Here is a 20,894-nt window from a genome sequence, read left to right on the forward strand (position 1 = left end):
TTCTAATGGGAAATAAGTTTGAGGATAATGTTGATCTTGTGCCTATTAAGGTCTTGTGGCTAGAATTTTATTCCTAAAATTTCCAACAAAAGAAAATAATTTTTAAAATGTATAGTGTGACAACATTATGTTTTGTTCCCTCCCTTTCCTAAAGGATTTCCTCAGGCTTCGGATTCTTCTAATATTCAATTTATGATTAAAAAGTTGAAACATACATATTGTTTAGCTATCATGGTTTTTTCCTATAATTATACTATCTTCACTGAAGAGAATGTGATACATTTTAAGAATATGTCATTTTAGCATTACTAGATAAACACTTCTTTTTCTTTTTCTTTTTTTTTTTTTTGTCCCCCAGGCTGGAGTGCAATGGCGTGATCTTGTTTCACTGCAACCTCCGCCTCCCGGGTTCAAGCAATTCTCTTGCCTCAGTCTCCTGAGTAGCTGGGATTACAGAAGTGCACCACCACGCCCAGCTAATTTTTGTATTTTTAGTAAAGACGGGGTTTCACCGTGTTGGTCAGGCTAGTCTCGAACTCCTCACCTTAGGTGATCTGCCTGCTTCAGCCTCCCAAAGTGCTGGGATTAAAGGCATGAGCTGCTTCTCTCAGCATAACACTTACTTTCATATTTGACATAGATTATTAATATTAAGGGTACCTAGAGGTCATCATGGAAAGGAACATAGAGGGAGAAGACTAGGTGATAGATTAATAAACTTCCCTAGATGGTATAGCTAGTTAGTATAAGAATGAAAATTAGGCCGGGCGCGGTGGCTCATGCATATAATCCCAGCACTTTGGGAGGCCGAGACGGGCAGATCATGAGGTCAGGAGATCGAGACCATCCTGGCTAACACGGTGAAACCCCGTCTCTACTAAAAAAATATAAAAAAACTAGCCAGTCGTGGTGGCGGGCTCCTGTAGTCCCAGCTACTCGGGAGGCTGAGGCAGGAGAATGGCATAAACCCGGGAGGTGGAGCTTGCAGTAAGCTGAGATCCGGCCACTGCACTCCAGCCTGGGCGACAGAGCGAGACTCCGTCTCAAAAAAAAAAAAAAGAATGAAAACTATAGTCCAAGACCTAGAGCTCCTGTTTTTTCTTAAATTGATTAATGCTAAGTGTCATGGTTTTTAAACTTTTGGCATGTACCAGGGACTTTGACACTATTTCATAATATTTCATTTCATTTTCATTGGAAACTTGAGATGTGTGGCACTTTATCTGTTTTACTGAAAAGGAAACTAAGGTTGGGAAGGTTAAAGTAACGTGCCCAGCTTTTACAGTACTCATAAGTAGAGGAGCTGGGATTTGAACTCAGGTCTATCTGATTCCAAAGACCATCACCATTGGTTGGTTTCTCATCTTTGATCTATGGAGAAAATAGGAAAAAAAAAAAATCTCTTATTGAACTGCTACAATAACTGATAGGCATGAAACTTCTTCCATAAATTATTTTTATTGAAAAAAGATGCTTCTAACCTTCTGCATGAACTTGTTTCCTTTCTTTTAGGTATCTCGTCATGAACGTCGAATTTCTCAGATTCAGCAATTGAACCAGATGCCTTTGTATCCAACCGAGAAAATTATATGGGATGAAAATATTGTCCCAACTGAGTACTATTCTGGAGAAGGTATGGTAAAGAAATATGGATTCAGCTGTACAATGAAATAATTTCAGATTTGTCATTTATAATTGGAATTATAGACAGTGTACTTCAGTCCACTCTGTACTTTGGGAAAATTTCCTGGTGCCCACAAGTTAACTTTAGAAGCTAGGAAAGATTTAGTATTTTGAATGCTTTGGCACTAAGGGTTTTTATTAAATTTAACTATATACATATCGCCCTGTAAGAAATATGACTGTAAAGCCCTAAGATTGTTTTGGTTTTTTTGCTTGTTTGTATGAGACAGGGTCTTGCTCTGTCACCCAGACTGGAGTGCAGTGGTGCAACCTCAGCTCACTGCAGCCTCTGCTCCTGGGCTCAAGTGATCCTCCCACTTTAGCTTCCTGAGTACTTGAGACCACAGGCGTGCACCACCACACCCAGCTATTATTATTATTATTACTATTATTATTTGTATTTTTAGTAGAGACAAGGTCTGACCATGTTGCTCAGGCTGGTCTCGAACTCCTGAGCTCAAGCGATCTGCCCACCTCAGCCTCCCAAAGTGCTGGGATTACAGGTGTGAACCACTGCACCCGACCATAAGACTGTTTTCAAGGAGACCTGATAATGCTTGAAGTATAGCTTTCATTGTGTCACTGTGATAGGCTGTGTTTGATAGAGCTTTTTTCAAAGGCTTTTTTTAGTGACTCTGTTGAATTCTATGTAAAGCCAGGTAATGATCACCAAAACAAGGCGTTATCATTTATTGATAGTAAACCCTTAGTGTTGATCCAAAATGGTATTGCCTAGTTTGTTCATTTATTTCCCCAGATTTGGATCTAAACACTTTTCACTCATCCTCTGAGGATGAGAATTGGCTACAACTGAGTATATGTAAAAGTGCATTCAGATATATTTTGAAGGTATATTTCAAAAGAAATTTCAGGACATTTTTTGAACAATGGCATCATTAGTAGAAGAAATGTAACTGTTTTAAAGACATCACAAGTATAAGTATTGGTATATTTACTTAAAATGGTTACTCTAAGACATATCCTAGAGCCATAACTCCGATAGACCCAGTGCACTAATATTGTGCTAGATTTCAGAACATAGGCAGTCTTCGTATCTTTTTGTGTTCTTACAGTGGTTAATATGTTGCTTTCTCATGTCTAGGGATGCACACCTGGATGATAAAAGTATAAAGAAATTCAAGATAGTGATTGCTATAAAAGTCAGGAAATAGTTACTTTCAGGTAAAGAAGCTGTAACCAGGAAAGGGCACTTGGGAGGATTCTGGGATAGCTGACAAGGTGGTTACAAGGTTTCATTTAAAAAATGTCTTTTACTTTACTGGTACCTTCTATACATCCCTTTCTTTCTTTTTGTTTCTGCTGAAAAACCTGAGTTGTTTGATCATAGAGTTCCCACAGTCTATAGATTTTTCTGATTGAATACTCATGGCATATTGCAGCATGTTCCTCTGTTCTTTATTTTCCTTGCAAATTAGTACCACTTTGTGCAGAGGCTTGATCAGACTAAGGTTCTCCTTGGCAGGATTCTTGGTGGTGGTGTGTTTTTTCATCAGGAGGCACATACTGTCTGCTTGTCTCTCTTTTTGTACTACTAGTAGCTATTGATACTTAACACTTAGATTTGTTAATTCAGTGAGTATTGCAAATGCTGACATTTTGTCATTTTTTTAAAGTAAAAATGTGCTATCGAAAGAAATTGAGTTAGATTACAAGTCAGAGTTTACTAATATAAATAATGTTAAATTTTTGTTCATCAATTGTTGTCTTTAAGTTTATTTTTTATTTTTTGGTAGTATAGACAACAATGATGAGACTATGACTTATCAGTAAAATGTATTTTGGGATTTTTTAAAACCTTTTTGATATTGCTGCTAAGTGGTCACTTATTGTCGAAGAGAAATAGTGTTAAGTGAGAATAATGAAAGGAATATTGTTTATTTATATAGTCAGAGAAGGGGGAGTCTAGAATAACATACAAACAATGTCTTGTCCTTAAAGTTTAGCCAGAAGGCAAGTTCAGAGCACAATAATAGTCATCAGAGATTGATTTATGCAATGTAACGTAATAATTCAGTGTTCATGCTAAATTTTGTTGTGCGCTAAATTTATGGTAACATTATTCACTTCAATATTTGCCAAATATAAATTAGGTGATAAGGGAAGAAGTTTTAAACTACTTGAAACTATTAGTACAAGTATCCTTAAATACTTTGAAGGAGTACTGTTTACATACACATCACTGGATGCAGATTACATGTCTTAATAAAACTCATCCTTTACCCTAATTCTTTTTTTTTTTTTTTGAAATGGAGTTTTGCTCTTGTTGCCCAGGCTGGAGCGCAATGGCGCGATCTTGGCTCACTGCAACCTTTGCCTCTTGGGTTCAAGCGATTCTCCTGCCTCAGCTTCCTGAGTAACTGGGATTACAGGTGCCCACCACGACACCCAGCTAATTTTTTGTATTTTTAGTAGAAACGGGGTTTCACTGTGTTGGCCAGGCTGTCTCAAACTCCTGACCTCAGGTGATCCACCTGCCTCGGCTTCTCAAAGTGCCGGGATTACAAGCATGAGCTGCTGTGCTCGGCCTCACCCCTAATTCTGTTTTTTTTTTTTTTTTTGAGACGGAGTCTCGCTCTGTCGCCCAGACTGGAGTGCAGTGGCCAGATCTCAGCTCACTGCAAGCTCCGCCTCCCAGGTTTACACCATTCTCCTGCCTCAGCCTCCCGAGTAGCTGGGACTACAGGCGCCCGCCACCTCGCCCGGCTAGTTTTTTGTATTTTTTAGTAGAGACGGGGTTTCACCGTGTTAGCCAGGATGGTCTCGATCTCCTGACCTCGTGATCCACCTGTCTCGGCCTCCCAAAGTGCTGGGATTATATGCTTGAGCCACCGCACCCAGCCCTCACCCCTAATTCTTAATAGCCAACATTTATTAATCTGGTTTTAACATGTGTGTGAAAACAAAAATAAGTTGTTATCAGATATGCTGCATTTCAGGCTTTCATTAGATTCTTATAGTTTTGTGGTGCCAGTTTTTTAATACAGAGAGCATTAAAAGAATAATTCAGGCCGGGCACAGTGGCCTCACTTTGGGAGGCTGAGGTGGGCAGATCACGAGGTCAGGAGTTCGAGACCACCCTGACCAACATAGAGAAACTCTGTCTCTACTAAAAACACAAAAATTTAGCCGGACATGGTAGTGGACGCCTGTAATCCCAGCTATTCCAGAGGCAAGAGAGTGGCTTGAATCTGGGAGGCAGAGGTTGCAGTGAGACAAGATTGTGCCATTGCACTCCAGCCTGGGCGACAGAGCGAAACTCTGTCTCAAAAAAAAAAAAAAGAATAATTCAAATATGGATGTTTTTTTCCTTTTCAGGTTGTCTTGCTCTTCCCAAATTGAATTTGCAGTTTTTGACTCTTCATGACTACCTACTAAGGAACTTTAACCTCTTCCGCTTAGAATCAACTTATGAAATTCGGCAGGACATTGAAGATAGTGTCAGCAGAATGAAGCCATGGTTAGTAAATTTGTTCCACCTGTAATGCAGATATGCAGACAGTGACTAATAAACTTCTGTCAGAAACCTTATAAGTATATTTAGAAATAATATACCTGGCACAAAGATGCCCTCTAAAGTAAGAGATATTTACTCTTTGAGACATTTTAAAATGTGAATTAACATACATTAAAAGTGCTAAAATATAAACCACATTTCTGGGTACTTGAGAATGGGGATGGGAGACTGGGGATAAGCGAGAAGACGTCATCATGCTCAGGAAGGGAAGGGGGAAATGTGGAGGGAGTAGGTCAGACCTTACTTAAAGGCTGATTGGAAGGCTAGGGGTTGGCCAGCAGGCCTGTACTAGGAGAGCAGGACAGTTTAAGTCCTGGAGGAAGCTTATGATAAAGGGGTGTTCCGTTAATCCAGCTACTCTTGTCACTGTTGCTACAGTATTCTCAGTCAGCCTCTCTAGGGGAATGGACAGAGGATTAGGGCCGTTGCTGCACATTGCATGGGGTGGTACGTTAGAAAATCTTCTCTGTCTCTCCACCCATAGATTCTGTGGAAGAAAGTAAATCACCAGGATTTACTTTTAGGGCCAGTTGAGTTGGTCTTGTTATTTGAGGAATTCTTCCACATAAACTCCACTCCCCACCTGCTAGCTCATGTCTGGAATTCCTTTAGCTAAGAAAAGTCTTTCATTCTGGTTGTTGTAGCAGCTCTGCATTACAAGAATTTGTAAGATTAATTTGGTTTTATAGATACGGCTGACTTTAGGCAAATGCTCTTTATTCACTATTTCATTCGAAGTATGAAATTGATGGATACAAGTTACACATCACAAGTGATTATAAATGAGTAAAATACTATGAGGTGAATTTTTGTTACATTATATAATAGGACACCATGTATACATACATGATTATACTGCATTGTATGTGAAAAGCTGAACAGCTTTGGAATGTGAACTGACTCAGGTATCTTCCAGGCTTCTGCTTACTAATTATAGAGAGCTAACGCAGACACTGTGATTATGATCTATTTTTTCACTTCCATGTTTCATTTCATACAAAGTTCTATTTTTTAATTATTATGTGAAAAGTTATTCTGGGTGAGACTATAAAATACAACACAACGCATTTTCAACTTAATAATCAGTTGAGTCAGTAGGCAGGCGAGCACTGCAAAATTTGTATACCCACTGGCTAATCATTCCTGCCCACAGCTTTGCTGAAATTGTTGCCTATTGTTTGTACCCTGAGGGAGTGCTTGATCAGGAAACTTCCTTACAGTTTATGGTTACCTTGAGATTATATGCTCAGATTCTGGGCCTAATTTTGGCCATTTGGCGAACTAGGGATTTATTAACTGGCAATTCAACAAATAGAATTCATTTATATTTTACTTAAATGCCAAGTGCAACAAAAATATTTGAGTTCTTTTGGTCTATTAATAAAAAAAATTAAATTATACCATTTTCTGGAGGGGAAGAAAATGTGACTTTTTGGAGCTAATTCATTCACATTTGTAATAATAGATTTTTCTAAATTTGCATTTTTAATGCCCAGCACTGAAAATTATTAAAAATGTTGAAACCTAAAACGGGGGCCAGGCTTCTTTCTGTTTCATGTATTTTGAAGATGAAAACTAACAGGCATTTTTACTCATTTTATGGTTCCAGTGATTATGTTTTCAGGGTGCTGAAGCCCACTAACCAGCAGTAAGAGAGAATGTGATAAAGGGCCAGAAATCTATACTTTTTAATACTTCAAGTAGATAATATAAGAAGAGAAAGGGGTAAGGGGAGTAGATTAGTGGTTGCTTGGGTTTGGTAACAGGAATTGACTGCAACTGGACAAGAGGGATCTTTTTAAAGATGTTGGAAATGTTCCACAACTGGATTTTGTGATGATGAATGCAAAACTCTGCAAATTTACTGAGAACTATGGACTTGTGTATTTATAGTGGATAAATGTTATGGTATGTAAACTATACTGCATTAAAGCTGTAAAAAATGGAGGAGGTGATAGGAAGTTGTATCACAACGGTTTAGCCACTAAGTAATTCCTTTTAGACATTGTCCCAATACTAACCAAGCCATTGATTGCAGAACTTTATTTTTAATTAGTTTCTCTTTTTGGTGTTATGAAGTTCTACAATTTTTTTGTTGTGACATAAAGTCTTTACATAGGAGGCAGTTTATCTTTGTAGGTATGTCGTATTCTGCAGTACTTCCTAACTTTGGAGTGCTGCTTCAGTTTTTATGTTACACACTTCTCAAATACAACTTTTTAATACAAAAACTAAAGCACTAGTTAGACTAACATAAGAAGAAAGAATGGGCATTGGGATGTTAGTGGTTCTGGTTATTACAACTAGCTTGATTTTTTTTTTTCCTGCGATCCATAGCAACATCTTTTAAATGAGTTAAATATGCTCTCTAAAGGAGGTTTTTGCATAGATATTATTTGTTTGCATGTTTTTAATTTTTTTTGAAATTGTAGCTTGTCCTAAAATGTATTCGAAACAGCTTATAGAAATACTTAAAATACAGAAAATAAAATATTAACAATTGAAACGGTCTTTATGAAGAGGGTAAAAGGATAACAATATAAAATAAAACCAAGAGGTCCTTCAGAAATGAAAGAGAAATAAAGACAGAAAAACAGAACAGAACAAAAACTGAGAGAGTTTATCATCACTAGACTGCCTTATAATAAATGCCAATGGAAGTTCTCCAAGCTGAAATACAAAGCTGCCAATTAGTAACATTAAGAGACCCTGAATAGCTAAAGCAATCTTGATCAAGAAGAACAAAGCTGGAGACATCATACTTCCTGATTTCAAATTATATTACAAAGCTACAGTGGTCAAAACAGTATGGTAGTGGCATAAAAACACATAGACCAACAAAAGAGAAAGCCCAGAAGTAAACTCACACTTGTACAATCATTTAATCTTTGATGCATGTGCCAAGAGTATACAATAGGGAAAGGAAAATGGTCTTGGGAAAACTGGATATCTACTTGTAAAAAAATGAAATAGGATCCCTATCTTACATGATACACAAAAGTTAACTGAAGATAGATTGAAGATTTTAACATAAGACCTGAACCCATGAAACTCCAAGAAGAAAACAGGGGAAAAACTCCATAACATTGGTCTTAGCAATGATATTTGGGTGATACCAAGAGCACAGGGAACAAAAGCAAAAATAAGTAAGTGGGGACCACATCAAACTGAAAAGTTTCTGCACCGCAAAGGAAACAGTCAACAAAATGAAAAGGCAGCCTTACAGAATGGAAGAAAATATTTGCAAACCATATATCTGATTAGAAGTTAATATCCAAAATATGTAAGGAACTCATATTACTCAATAGCAAAAGACCAAATAACCCAATAAAAAATGGGTGAAGGACTTGAAAACATTTTTTGTGAGAAGATATACAAAGGACAGATAGATAAAAAGGTGTTCAACATCACTAATCATGAAGGGAATGCATATCAAAACCACAATGAGATATTCATACCTCACAACTGTTAGAATGACTGTTATCAAAAGTCAAAAGATAACAAGTGTTTGCAAGGATGTGGAGAAAAGGGAACTCTTATACGCTATTGGTGGGAATGTCAATTAGTACAGCCATTATGGAAAACAATATGGAGGTTCCTCAAAAAATTAAAAATCAGAGCTATCATGTGATCCAGCAAACCCACTTCTGAATGTTTATCCAAAGGAAATAAAATCACGATCCTGAAGAGATGTCTGCACTCTTGTGTTCGTTGCAGCATTATTCACAATAACCAAGATGTGGAAACAACTTAAGGGCTGAGTGGATAAAGAAAATGTGAAAATGTGGCGCATGTGTGTACATATATAAAAACACACAATGGGATATGATTAACCTTTTAAAAAGAAGGAAATCCTTTTTTTGACAACGTGGATAAAACCGGAGTACGTTATGCCAAATGTATTAAGCCAGATACAGATAGACAAAAACTGATGATCTCACTTTACATATGGAATCTAAAAAAAGGCAAATTCATGGAAGCAGTAGAAGGGCAGTTATGGGTTTTAGGTGGGGGAAATGGGGACATACTGGTCAAAGGGTCTAAACTTTCAGTTACAAGCTATATAAGTTTGGAGATCTACTATAAAGCATAGTGACTATTATGTTTATGTACTTGAAACTTGCCAGGATAGGTCTTAAGTATTCTTACCACACACACACACAAATGATAACTGTGTTGGTAATGATACCACAGTGTATACATAGTTTAAAACATCACATTGTATTCCTTAAATATATACAATTTTTATTTGTCAAGTATACCTCAATAAAGCTGAAATAAAACTAAGTGTGCTACATTATTTATTTCTTTGATAAAATGGCTCAGCTCTTACATACATAGGGTTAGCTTTTTTCTTAGGTTGGGGAGGAGATATTCCTCTACTTCTGTTTCTTTTCTGGACCACATTTGCCTGTTTCATACTATCATGTACCTGTTTCATGCTATCATATATACTTTGTATACTTTGAGAGTTAAAGGTTTAAGTTAAGAAATAGGGGTTACTAATATTAGGACTTAAATACTAGCTGAACGGTATTCCTACTTACTAGTTTTACTTGTCTAAAAGTTGGGGATAAATTATTTTTTGTTTGAGTAACCATCCATTTCTTTGGTTTTAGGCAATCTGAATATGGCGGTGTAGTGTTTGGTGGTTGGGCGCGAATGGCTCAGCCCATTGTGGCTTTCACTGTTGTTGAAGTGGCCAAACCCAACATAGGTGAAAACTGGCCAACCCGAGTTCGTGCAGATGTTACCATAAATCTGAATGTCAGAGATCACATCAAAGATGAATGGGAAGGTAATTTTGTATTTCAAAAAGTGACATTACCTTTTGCCTTGTTATGAACTTTCACTTAGAGCATTAACAAAGTACTTTTACTAAATGTTATCCTTTTAAGCTTTTATTAAACTTTATCCTTGAAATTTGATTTAAAGAATAGCAACTTTCTAATTATTAGTTTTAAAAATACCAGGGATCATACAAGAATATTTAGGTATCTTAATATTTTAATAAAAAGGATAAAATTGCATACATATCAAAGTTTTGAAAACTGAAGTTTGCAAAGACTAGAGGAGAGCATTTTAAGTCTTAAATTTAGCAAGATAATATTTATGGATTTGTGGGATCAATATAAAAGAATAAAAATACTAGTGTTCACCAAAGAGTGGGGAGAAAGCCCACATATAACATGCAGACATGCAGAGCAGTAAGGAAAATTGGTATTTTTCAAAAAATAAAAGCCAAGGTGAAAAGAATAGAAATACATACACTTTGTGGAAAATAAAAATACAAAATCAAAGTTAGGCAAGCTCAAAAAGAATGTGGGGGTGGGCGGGGCTATAGTGAAACAACTCAGAAATAAATAATAGTTTATTTGCACCTAAGGCAGAAAGGCTAAAGAATCAGTGAAATCAAATGTACTCAAGGATATATAATAATTGCAAAGAAATTAAAGGAGTTATTCCTCCTATTTTTTGCTAGGCGAGATTTTAAGGATGAGAATTCCATGTCAAAATTAATTTGTTTTGGAGGCAGATATGTTCAAAATTACTAAGTCCAATAGAATTAAAGTGGTAGGACCTCTGCCAGAAGTGACATATGAACTGATTTCTATTAGGCAGTTTTATATTTTTCTCCCAGCTGTCGAGAGGTCTTACTTGATGCCCTGTTTTGAGAAATAGTAGTCAGTAGGTTTTACCTCCTTCTACTTTCTTGGCATGCCAGAAGGAAAGGGATAGCCCCTTAATGGATCTGTTTTCAGAAATTATTACTACCAGTGTAGCTGTTTATAATCATGGGAACTATATTGTTATCAAAGAATTCTGAAGGAATCCGGCAACAGAGCTAGCCAAATGTTTAACAAGTGCCTACGGTAGTGGGTATAGTTTGTGACAGATTGTTTTTATAACTCTTGTATTCTTCAAAAGAGTTTCATTCTGTGTATTACTCATCCAGAATAATGTGCGCCTTTACTATTGCTGAACCCCGAGAAAGCCATTAAGTTGCTGGAGAAGACCTCATATTTATTATTCCTTGAAGCTTAAGGAGATATTAAACACTGTTTTACACAGTGGGAAATAAACTGAGATAACTTACTGCGTACCCCCAGAAGTAGTAAATGGTTGGAATTTTGTTTATTTTAATGGACTCTATAGGAATTTATAGATGAGAGGTCCGCATTTTGGTGTTAAGGAAAACAAAAGGATGTTTAAAAACAGGCCACATTCCCCATTACTGACTGCTTTCAGAAGGACATGAGGCAGCCTTTTTTTCTTTTAAACATCAGCCTCCGGTAGAATGAGAAGTGGAATGGGTACATTTTGATGGGCAAGATAGGGCACAATAGGGCATTGTGGGATGAGTGATAGTCTGGGGTGTGATGGAGAGAAAAGTGTTTTCTGGGAGGCCTGGGCCAAAAACCAGTCCCTATATTGATCACAGATAGGATAGCCAAATAGAAAATGGGAGCAAAAAGGAGAGATTCTGTAAACAATAATGATTTTTTTTTTTTTTTAAATGACAGTGTCTCACTCTGTTGCCCAGGCTGGAGTACAGTGGCACAATCTCGGCTCACTGCAACCTCCACCTCCTGGGTTCAAGCAATTCTCTGCCTCAGCCTCCTGAGTAGATGGGATTATAGGCACCCACCACCACGCCCAGCTAATTTTTTGTATTTTTACTAAAGACGAGGTTTCACCATCTTGGCCAGGCTGGTGTTGAACTCCTGACCTTGTGATCCACCCACCTCAGCGTCCCAAAGTGCTAGGATTACAGGCATGAGCCACACCGCGCCCGGCTGAATATTGTTTTATAAAAGTAAATTTTAAAGATTATTAAACTAAATACCATAAAACATTCCTCTTCTCCCTTTGAAAAGGTGTGAACCTCAAGCCCTTATCTTCTTCAATATTCTCACTTAAAGTTAAGGAAACAGAATTCATGAAATGGAAATGCCAGATTTGCTCCAGAAAGCACGGCTAGGATAGGGTGGATACAAATGGTTGCAAGGACAGAGAGAGTTGAGCTCATTGAAATATAGGATTTTAAAAAATGTGGATCTAAGATGTCCCAGAGGAAAGTGGTTTGCTTTAGGAAGGAACAAGAGGTCATCCCTCAGTGATGCCAAAAAGTACCTCCTATCTTGGTGGAGGATAAATGACTTCTCAGGACCACTTCTTTGGCTTTAAGACTTAGAAGTTTTAATGAGCTGTACAGATCAGATGTCACACAAGTAATACAACTCAGATAGTAGAACCGTTCCCATTCATTCTTATTACTACTCTTGCTGCTTTGCATAGAATTTATTGGGAAATAATTAAATCAGTATTATGAATAGAGTTATTATTTCTACTTTTACCCGTACTCTAACCAGTCCCCCAATTAAAACAAACCAAAATATTTTCAGTACTATTGGCCATATACCCACATTGTTGATTTGATTTCATTGTGTTTGTTGTTAACAAGGTTATGAGCAAGCAGACTGTTTACATTTACATTTATGTCATATAATGGCTAACAAAAGCATTGGAAATGGAATGAAGATTAAGTGGTGTAGCATTACATGCTGTGAGGTCTAATTTTATATCCTTGTCTTCCAGTTTCTCTACTTTTAATGGAACTGGGAAGCCCGTTGAGTTCATTATTGGGTCTAGTGACCAAGAAACTATGGACTTTGGCACAAGTGTCCTATTTCTTGACATTCACTTATAAAAATGTTCAGTATTTGCCAAATATATTCAGCCATCTTTCTCAAAATCGTATCTGTAAACAATACTTTTTTGCCTTGATGAATTATTCTTGAGTTGACCTGTTTTAGTGAAATACAATTAGGCTGTCTTTGGAATGACACTGATAGATAGTTTAAACTGATATTAAAAACCTGCTAAATATGCTATAGATGGATTATATGCCAGCCATATTTTTGGTTACTTATTAAGAATGTTAAAAATAAGAATGATGACGAACATCCAATTTTGGAGCTGTAGCATGACTTGGAGGGCTTATTCAGTAATATATTCATGGCATGAATGTTTCTAATTTTAATATAAAGAGGTTTTCATTTCAATTAATGCTATGAAATATTGAGTATTAAAGATTATAGAAAAGCCCATAATTGTGTTACAATGCGATAATAATCGTTGGTCACTCATGATATCTCTCTACCAAAGATAAGAGGTAGAGAGACAAATAAGAATTTGCCTACAAAAAACTGAAAACAATGAAATTCTAATAAATGGAAATGTCTTTATGTCTTACCAGGTCTTCGTAAGCATGATGTATGCTTTTTAATTACTGTACGTCCCACAAAACCTTACGGCACTAAGTTTGACCGGAGGAGACCTTTTATTGAGCAGGTTGGCCTGGTTTATGTCAGAGGCTGTGAAATTCAGGGCATGCTGGATGACAAAGGACGTGTCATTGAAGATGGTATGGTGGCATATATTTTTGAAAGAGTATGTGTATAGAATGATACATTTCTTTGCCTTTTTTCCTTTTTTGCTTCTTAGATATTTTTTAGTTGTTTTACCTACTAAATTGACAAAAGATTTTGTATCAAATATGTCTAGGGTACCTACCATGCAGTTTTAGATATAGGTAACATGGTTTCAAAACTTTTTTTTCTCCCGAGACAGAATCTCACAGTGTCACACAGGCTGGAGAGCAGTGACGCAATCTCAGCTCATTGCAACCTCTGCCTCCTGGGTGCATGCGATTCTCCAGCCTCAGTCCCACTAGTAGCTGGGACCATAGGCATGTGTGACCATGCCCAGTAAATTTTAGTAGTTTTTGGTAGAGATGGGATTTCCCCATGTTGCCCAGGCTGGTCTCAAACTCCTGAGATGAAGCAGTCCACTTGCCTCGGCCTCCCAAAGTGCTGGGATTACAGACATGAGCCAGCACTGCACCCGGCCAGTTAAAAAACTTCTATGTTGGATATTGGAAAGGACAGTATCTTTTTTTTTTCTTTTTTTCCCCCAATGTCATCCAGGCTGGAGTGCAATGGCGTGATCTCAGCTCACTGCAACCTCTGCCTCCCAGGTTCAACCAATTCTGCCTCAGCCACCCGAGTAGCTGGGATTACAGATGCCTGCCACCGCGCCTGGCTAATTTTTGTATTTTTAGTGGAGACAGGGTTTCACCATGTTGGCGAGGCTGGTCTTGAACTCTGGGACAGGACCTTTTGAAATCATCTTTATTCAAAGCTTTTTAAAATATATAATACTTGACTTTTTTTTAAGAAACACTAAATACTTCTTACAGTTGTCTAAGCTTTTTTTGTGTTGAATGGTATATTTTTTCTTCTTAAATTTGACTGTTTTAATTCATTGTAGTGGTGGTTCTTAATTGGGAACAATACTGTCCTTCGTTTGGAAATGCATAGTGATATTTAGGTTTTCAAATGACTGGGATAGAGGTGAGGAATGGTAGGCTCTTGGCCTTAGGTAACTATGAGCCAGGGATGCTAAATATCAGAACAGAACTAAAAGAATTACCCTGCATAAGATGCCAACTTTACCTCATTTAAAAATACTGCTTTACAAAATTAGTTACTTGATTTCTTATGTGTATCACTTATTATCCCTTTGAAATTCTTTCTTCTGTTGTCCTGACTTCCTTTATAATACTTATTATTAAATTACAACTGCATACATGTCTAGTGCTTATTTTATAATTTGGTTGTTAAACTTTTTTTTTCTTGAGACGGAGTCTCACTCTGTCACCAGGCTGGAGTGCAGTGGCGCAATCTCGGCTCACTGCAACCTCTGCCTCCTGGGTTCAAGTGATTCTCCTGCCTCAGCCTTCCTAATAGCTGGGACTACAGGCGCCTGCCACCATGCTGGCTAATTTTTGTATTTTTAGTAGAGACAGGGTTTCACCATGTTGGCCAGGATGGTCTCGGTCTCTTGACCTCATGATCCACCAGCCTCTGCCTCCCAAAGTGCTGGGATTACAGGCATGAGCTACTATGCCCCGCCGGTTGTTAAACTTCTTTTGAAACTTCAGTCAGTTTCTGCCATCTGTGGTTTAGAGATTATATCGTTGTTAAACTGCTGATAATTAGGTTATTTATCTCTAGAATAAAAGAAAATAGGAGAAGGGAATGGAAAATGGATGGAGTAAGCATAAGGCCATATAATAGAACCAAAGTTGGAGGTCTAAGACCCACCCCACCCCGCATGCCCAGAAGAGGAGATATGTCAGAGAGGAAAGAAAAGGCTCTGGGCTTTCAACCATTAGTATCCTACATTTCTGTGTATGCGAAATTTCTTTTCGTGCTGGTTATATTAGGTATGGAATGTGGAAGGATGAGAAAAGTGATAAACCTCTGTCAAATTAAGGAATAGAAAACTATGCCTTAAATTCTAAAATACATATATTTAATTAGAAAATATTTATTGAATACTTACTGTAGGTAAAGCAGTAGTGGGAGCTATGAGTGACAAAAGTAAAGTTCTTTGACTTCTAAGTGTGTGGCTTCTGAGTGTGTGTACAAATTATTGCAAGTCATGGCATTGCATCATAAACGTTACATGACTGCTATGGAAGGAAATAGTAAGAATTTAGAGAAAGAAGAAAATACTTTCAGCTTAGAATTGACGTGGGTGAGTGGGGGCATTCTAGTTTGGGAAAAATGGTTGGAGTTAAGCCTGAACCATTTACTTACCATTTCTGGAAAAAAATACTGTTGACTTACTTTGATATTTGAAAAATATATATTTTATTTAACAAACTTTTTCAAATTGTCCAGGACCTGAACCCAGACCCAATCTTAGAGGAGAATCAAGGACATTTAGAGTGTTTTTGGATCCAAACCAGTATCAACAAGATATGACCAGTACTATACAGAATGGAGCAGAGGATGTGTATGAAACTTTTAATATAATAATGAGGAGAAAACCAAAGGAAAATAACTTTAAGGTAATTTGGGGGCTATGTAACTAAAAGTACTATGTCATAATTTAAGTAACTTTTATGACGTAAATACAAAGATATTTGGTTAGAGGAAGATTTGTTAAGAAAATAATAATTACTGCTTTTATTTTTACTATAAGCAGTCCTCTTAAACTTTTAACATTGATGAAATATAAAAATTTAAAGAAACTGATTTGTTAAATTATTTTGTCTTTTGAGGAGTTTAGAAACTTGAAATATAGATGAATCCACATGTTATTAAGGGTCCACCTCCTTTTTTGCTTTTTGTATATTAGGTACTCAGCTAATGCCCTATTGTGAAGTGAAGGAAAGCTTGCTTACTTGTTTACTGGGGCTGCTTTTTTGAATCAAAAGTAGGTATACTTCCAAGTCACTTTAAGAAGACAGATATGGAACCTCAAGGCTCTGAATTACTATATGATATAATATATTTTTAGTCATTAGTAGGAAAGGGAAGTTTGGTGGCTCAAAGTTTTACTTTCAGAATAACTTTGTGGGGAGAAGATTTTTATTAAAGGATAGTTTTTTAAAACCATTATTTTGAAACTATATTATAAAACTTAAACATTGAACAATTCTAGCATTTGATAATATGTAGCTTTTGTAGAAAGAATGCCTTCCTTTTCTCTTTCTCCGAAAGTGCAGTACTTCTTAGAGGTTCCTATCACTTTATTACTTTTATGTAACCCTGTTGTTGTGATTGAAAAAAAGAAAACTTTTCAAACAGCAGAACTTGTTCTTCATCTCTCCCTGTTGTTGAACACAAGTGGAGATATCCTTGATTTCTCTTTGTCTCATACTCTACCTCTAATCCATCAGTGAGTCTGATTAGCTCATCACCTCTGCTGATGCCATGTCCAAGACACCTTTATCTCACACATCCCTGCCTCTTGTCTATTCCTCCCCTTACACATATCCACATAATGGCTGAATAATCCTTTTAAAATGTGAAAGATACCTTGATACCCCCACTTAACATTCTTTTATGTTTTTCCATCACATTAGAAAGTTCCTACCATAATCCAAAAGGCCCTATCATTTTCTGTCTTCTGGCTGCCTCTCCCAACATCATTTTCTAACACTTTTTCCTTATTCACTCCATGTCAGTCACACTGTCATTTTTGCTGTTTTTTAAAATAATCCAAGACTTTTCACATGGTGTTCCTTTTACTTAGATAATTATCCCCAGGTATTTACATAGTTCATTTCCTCACCTGACATGGGCAACTCTTTTTCAATGTCACCTCCTAAGAGAAGCCTTCCCTGGCAACCTTACCTAAACTAGCATCTTCTTATCATTCTCTACCCTATTCCCTATATTTTTCCTCAGAGCCCTTATCGTAACTGATGATTATACATTTGTTATGTATCTGAATTCTCCATTAGAAAGCAATGAAGCAAACAAATCTATGAGGGCAGGGTCTTTGTTTTGTTCTCCAGCGTGTCCTTAGCACCTAGAACTGTGCCTATTATATAGTATATTCTTAATAAACATTTATTGAGTGAACAAAGGATGGAGAAATCTAAGAGTTTCCAAGTTTTATAGTACCTATGACTGTCACAGTTGTTCAGTTTTCAGTAAATAAATCTCAGTTACTTTACTGAAAACTAAAAAATTATTTTCTTATACTCATATGTTTGACTGTTTCATTTAGTGCCTACTGTAAGTCTGATATTGTGCTAAAATGAAGCTTATGAAGATGAATCAGATACAACTTACACCTTTAGAGAAGTTAGAAATCTAGACAAATGCTTACCATGAACAGTTAGAAGGTATCAAAAGCCATAAAAAGACTGTGGATGAAAGTGTCCTGAAAGTTCAAAGGAGGGATTTAGTTTCTGATCCAAGAAAGAGGGGGAATGATTAACTTGCCTATGTTTAGGAAAAAAAGAATGCTCTTTTAGTGTCTTTGGTGTTTCATTATGTACCTGTGTAGCATCGCTCATTTATTGCCTTTTCTCTTTTCCAGTTTGTACAACCTGTGCTAATCTGGATACTTTATTTTTTGCCTAGACAGTTATAATAGCCCCCTCTTTGTCTACCCTTGAGTCTCCTCATAGCCAGTCACCTGTTTTTCATATGTTTCCCTACTGTGTGACACTGATCATTTTACTCTCCTTCTCAGAACATTTCTTTGACTTCCTATTCATGATGAAATAAATCAAAGCTCCTTCACAAATCTTTTACTTTAGTTCAATAAAAATACCACTTTCCTCCATGAAACCTTTCTTAATGTTAAGTGTCCCCGGCATCCATCTCTCATTTACTGTGAACTTTGTTCCCATTGTATTTTATAACATTCTTTACTGTTTACCACATTCTGCTGCTTTTTGTTACAGTTAAGGACATATTTTATCTTGCTACTAAAACTGTAATTTCCTTAGAGGGCAGAGCACTGATCTTACTCATCATTGTTATGTGAATATACTCATTTGGGTATTCATTCATTCACCTGTTCCATATTTAAACTGGTCTAGATCCCTACTCTTGTGGGAATTATATTTTAGTAGGGATTAAACAAATGATAGTAGGGATAGTAGGGTTAAAACAAATAACCAAGTACCTGAACAAGAGAATTTCAGGTAGTGATAAGTATAAGAACATAAAGCAAGGCAACATGATTAAGGGTGTGATTAACATATACTATCTTATCATTTTTAAAAGTTGTATAATAGTTATGATTTAAAAATTGTCGGTTTGGTTATTTTATTCTTTGAAATTGATAGCCTAGCCTCCAAATTTCTATATGTGAGATAGATCACTTTGTTGAAATGATTTTTGGAAAGTCTAAGAATTTCCCTTAGCTTTTTGGAATTACTTTTGACAGTATATATGCTAACTACTATAATGACCTTTTGTTGTAGTCCTGATTCTTTCCTTCTGAAATTTTATTTGATATTTCCTTTATTTTTACGATTTTGTTCACTTTATTTTTTATTTCTTCTCACAGTGCTAATTTTAGTTTTCTAAATTGTGAGGTTTCATCACAATTGAAGCATACATTAATGTGCTTCTGGTTGTGTGTGATTTTAGCATTAAAGGACTATGGAGTATAAAGAGGGAAAACCTCCAGGAGTTTCTGAGAGGAAGTATTTTCTCTAAGGGTTTGTTCTATATTGTTTTCTTACTGCTGTATCGACCTGAGTCTGGTTTTCATCCTACTCAGTAGGAGTCAAATGGTAAATTTATTTATGTCATTCTGTTTAAGTGAACTCTTAATGGATAAACTGTTCTTGCTAAGTTTGGTCTTTTGTTTAACTCAGTGTGTGGTATCAGCTGAAAATATAGCTGTTGATTCAGTCTAGCCAAGCACCTGTCAGCCAGCGGAAAATAGCTTCTTGCTCTGAAACACTCAGGAATTCTGGATTAGTGCAGCCAGCTCTGCATTCCAGTAAGTGCAAATGTTTGAGATGTCTCACTGACACAATCTTTTTCTGTCCTTTTACTGACAGGCTGTGCTGGAGACTATTCGGAACCTGATGAATACTGATTGTGTGGTACCTGACTGGCTGCATGATATCATTTTAGGTTATGGGGACCCAAGTAGCGCACATTATTCAAAAATGCCCAATCAGATTGCCACTCTTGATTTCAATGATACATTTCTCTCCATTGAGCATTTAAAAGCCAGCTTCCCTGGTCATAATGTTAAAGTAACTGTAGAAGACCCTGCTCTACAAATACCCCCTTTCAGGTAAAGTCAGAACTGGGTATGCCCCTCTCCAGCATTCTGTAGTCAATGTGTGTTATGCCATCAGGATTGTTAGCTAAAGTGAGTTTTGAGTACTATGTCTGAATTTTGTTTCAGCAGTCCCTACCTTCACCGTGCAATCACTGGGATAACTTTAATATATTTGAATCTATTTCTTAGGGCACAAGCTGTTTTAAGACCACAATAAAAGTAGCCTAATGCCCAATAAGGGATCAATAAACACTTACTGTCTGCAGAGAACTATATAAATATATTTATAGCATTTGACTAAAATATGTCTTTGCATTTATGCATAGTCTGGTATGTTTCTCAACTAATACAGCTGTGGGATGTTGAACTTTGTTTTTAGGGAAAAAATCTTTCTTTCTTTTAACTTTGCTTGCTTTCACAAATTTGAAATGTTCACAGTATAGCTGGGCACAATGGCTCATGCATGTAATCCCAGTGACTTGGGAGGCTAAGGCAGGAGGACAGCTTGAGGCTGGGAATTCAAAACCAGCCTGGGCAACATAGCGAGACCCCCATCTCTAAAAAAATTTTAAAACGTAGCTGGGCATGGTGGCACACACCTGTAATTTCAGGAACTCAGGAGGCTGAGGCAGGAGGATTGCTTGAACCCAGGAGTTTAAGGCTGCATTAAGCTATGATTGTGCCACTGTACTCCAGCCTGGGTGACAGAGGAAGACCTCATCTCTCAATAAATGAAATAAATACAGTAGTCATATTTAATGTTAAATTAGCTCTGGTCTTAAAATTTAAGTGAAAACAGAACAAAGCACCTGAAATAATTGGTTGTTACTCCCTGAATTCCTTCATATAGATACCTACGGGTGGTAGCCCACAGATTACTTTCTTAGCTACAAATTAGAAAACACACAGCTTTCAACTGATTGTTAAATATTTATATATATAAATATATAAATAATAATGTATATAATCAACCCAAACAGTTATATATATATATATATATATATATGTAAATAAAATAACAGGCCAGGTTTGGTGGCTCATGCCTGTAATCCCAACA

General features: G+C 36.7%; 1 protein-coding gene across 4 annotated transcripts in view; it reads left to right on the forward strand.

Annotated features, from left to right (window-relative positions):
- Nucleotides 1-20,894, forward strand: part of AQR (aquarius intron-binding spliceosomal factor) — a 117,152-nt gene that overhangs the window by 47,429 nt on the left and 48,829 nt on the right. For all 4 annotated transcript variants that reach the window (XM_021940400.2, XM_009209877.4, XM_021940399.2 and 1 more), the window contains 6 exons: nt 1,513-1,633; nt 5,020-5,161; nt 9,838-10,016; nt 13,479-13,646; nt 15,970-16,139; nt 19,608-19,849. In XM_021940400.2, the coding sequence (XP_021796092.1) occupies nt 1,513-1,633; nt 5,020-5,161; nt 9,838-10,016; nt 13,479-13,646; nt 15,970-16,139; nt 19,608-19,849 (1,022 nt within the window). The remainder of the gene's footprint in view (nt 1-1,512; nt 1,634-5,019; nt 5,162-9,837; nt 10,017-13,478; nt 13,647-15,969; nt 16,140-19,607; nt 19,850-20,894) is intronic.

This window comes from Papio anubis, chromosome 7 (assembly GCF_008728515.1).
Source record: "Papio anubis isolate 15944 chromosome 7, Panubis1.0, whole genome shotgun sequence".
Taxonomy (NCBI): Eukaryota; Metazoa; Chordata; class Mammalia; order Primates; family Cercopithecidae; genus Papio; species Papio anubis.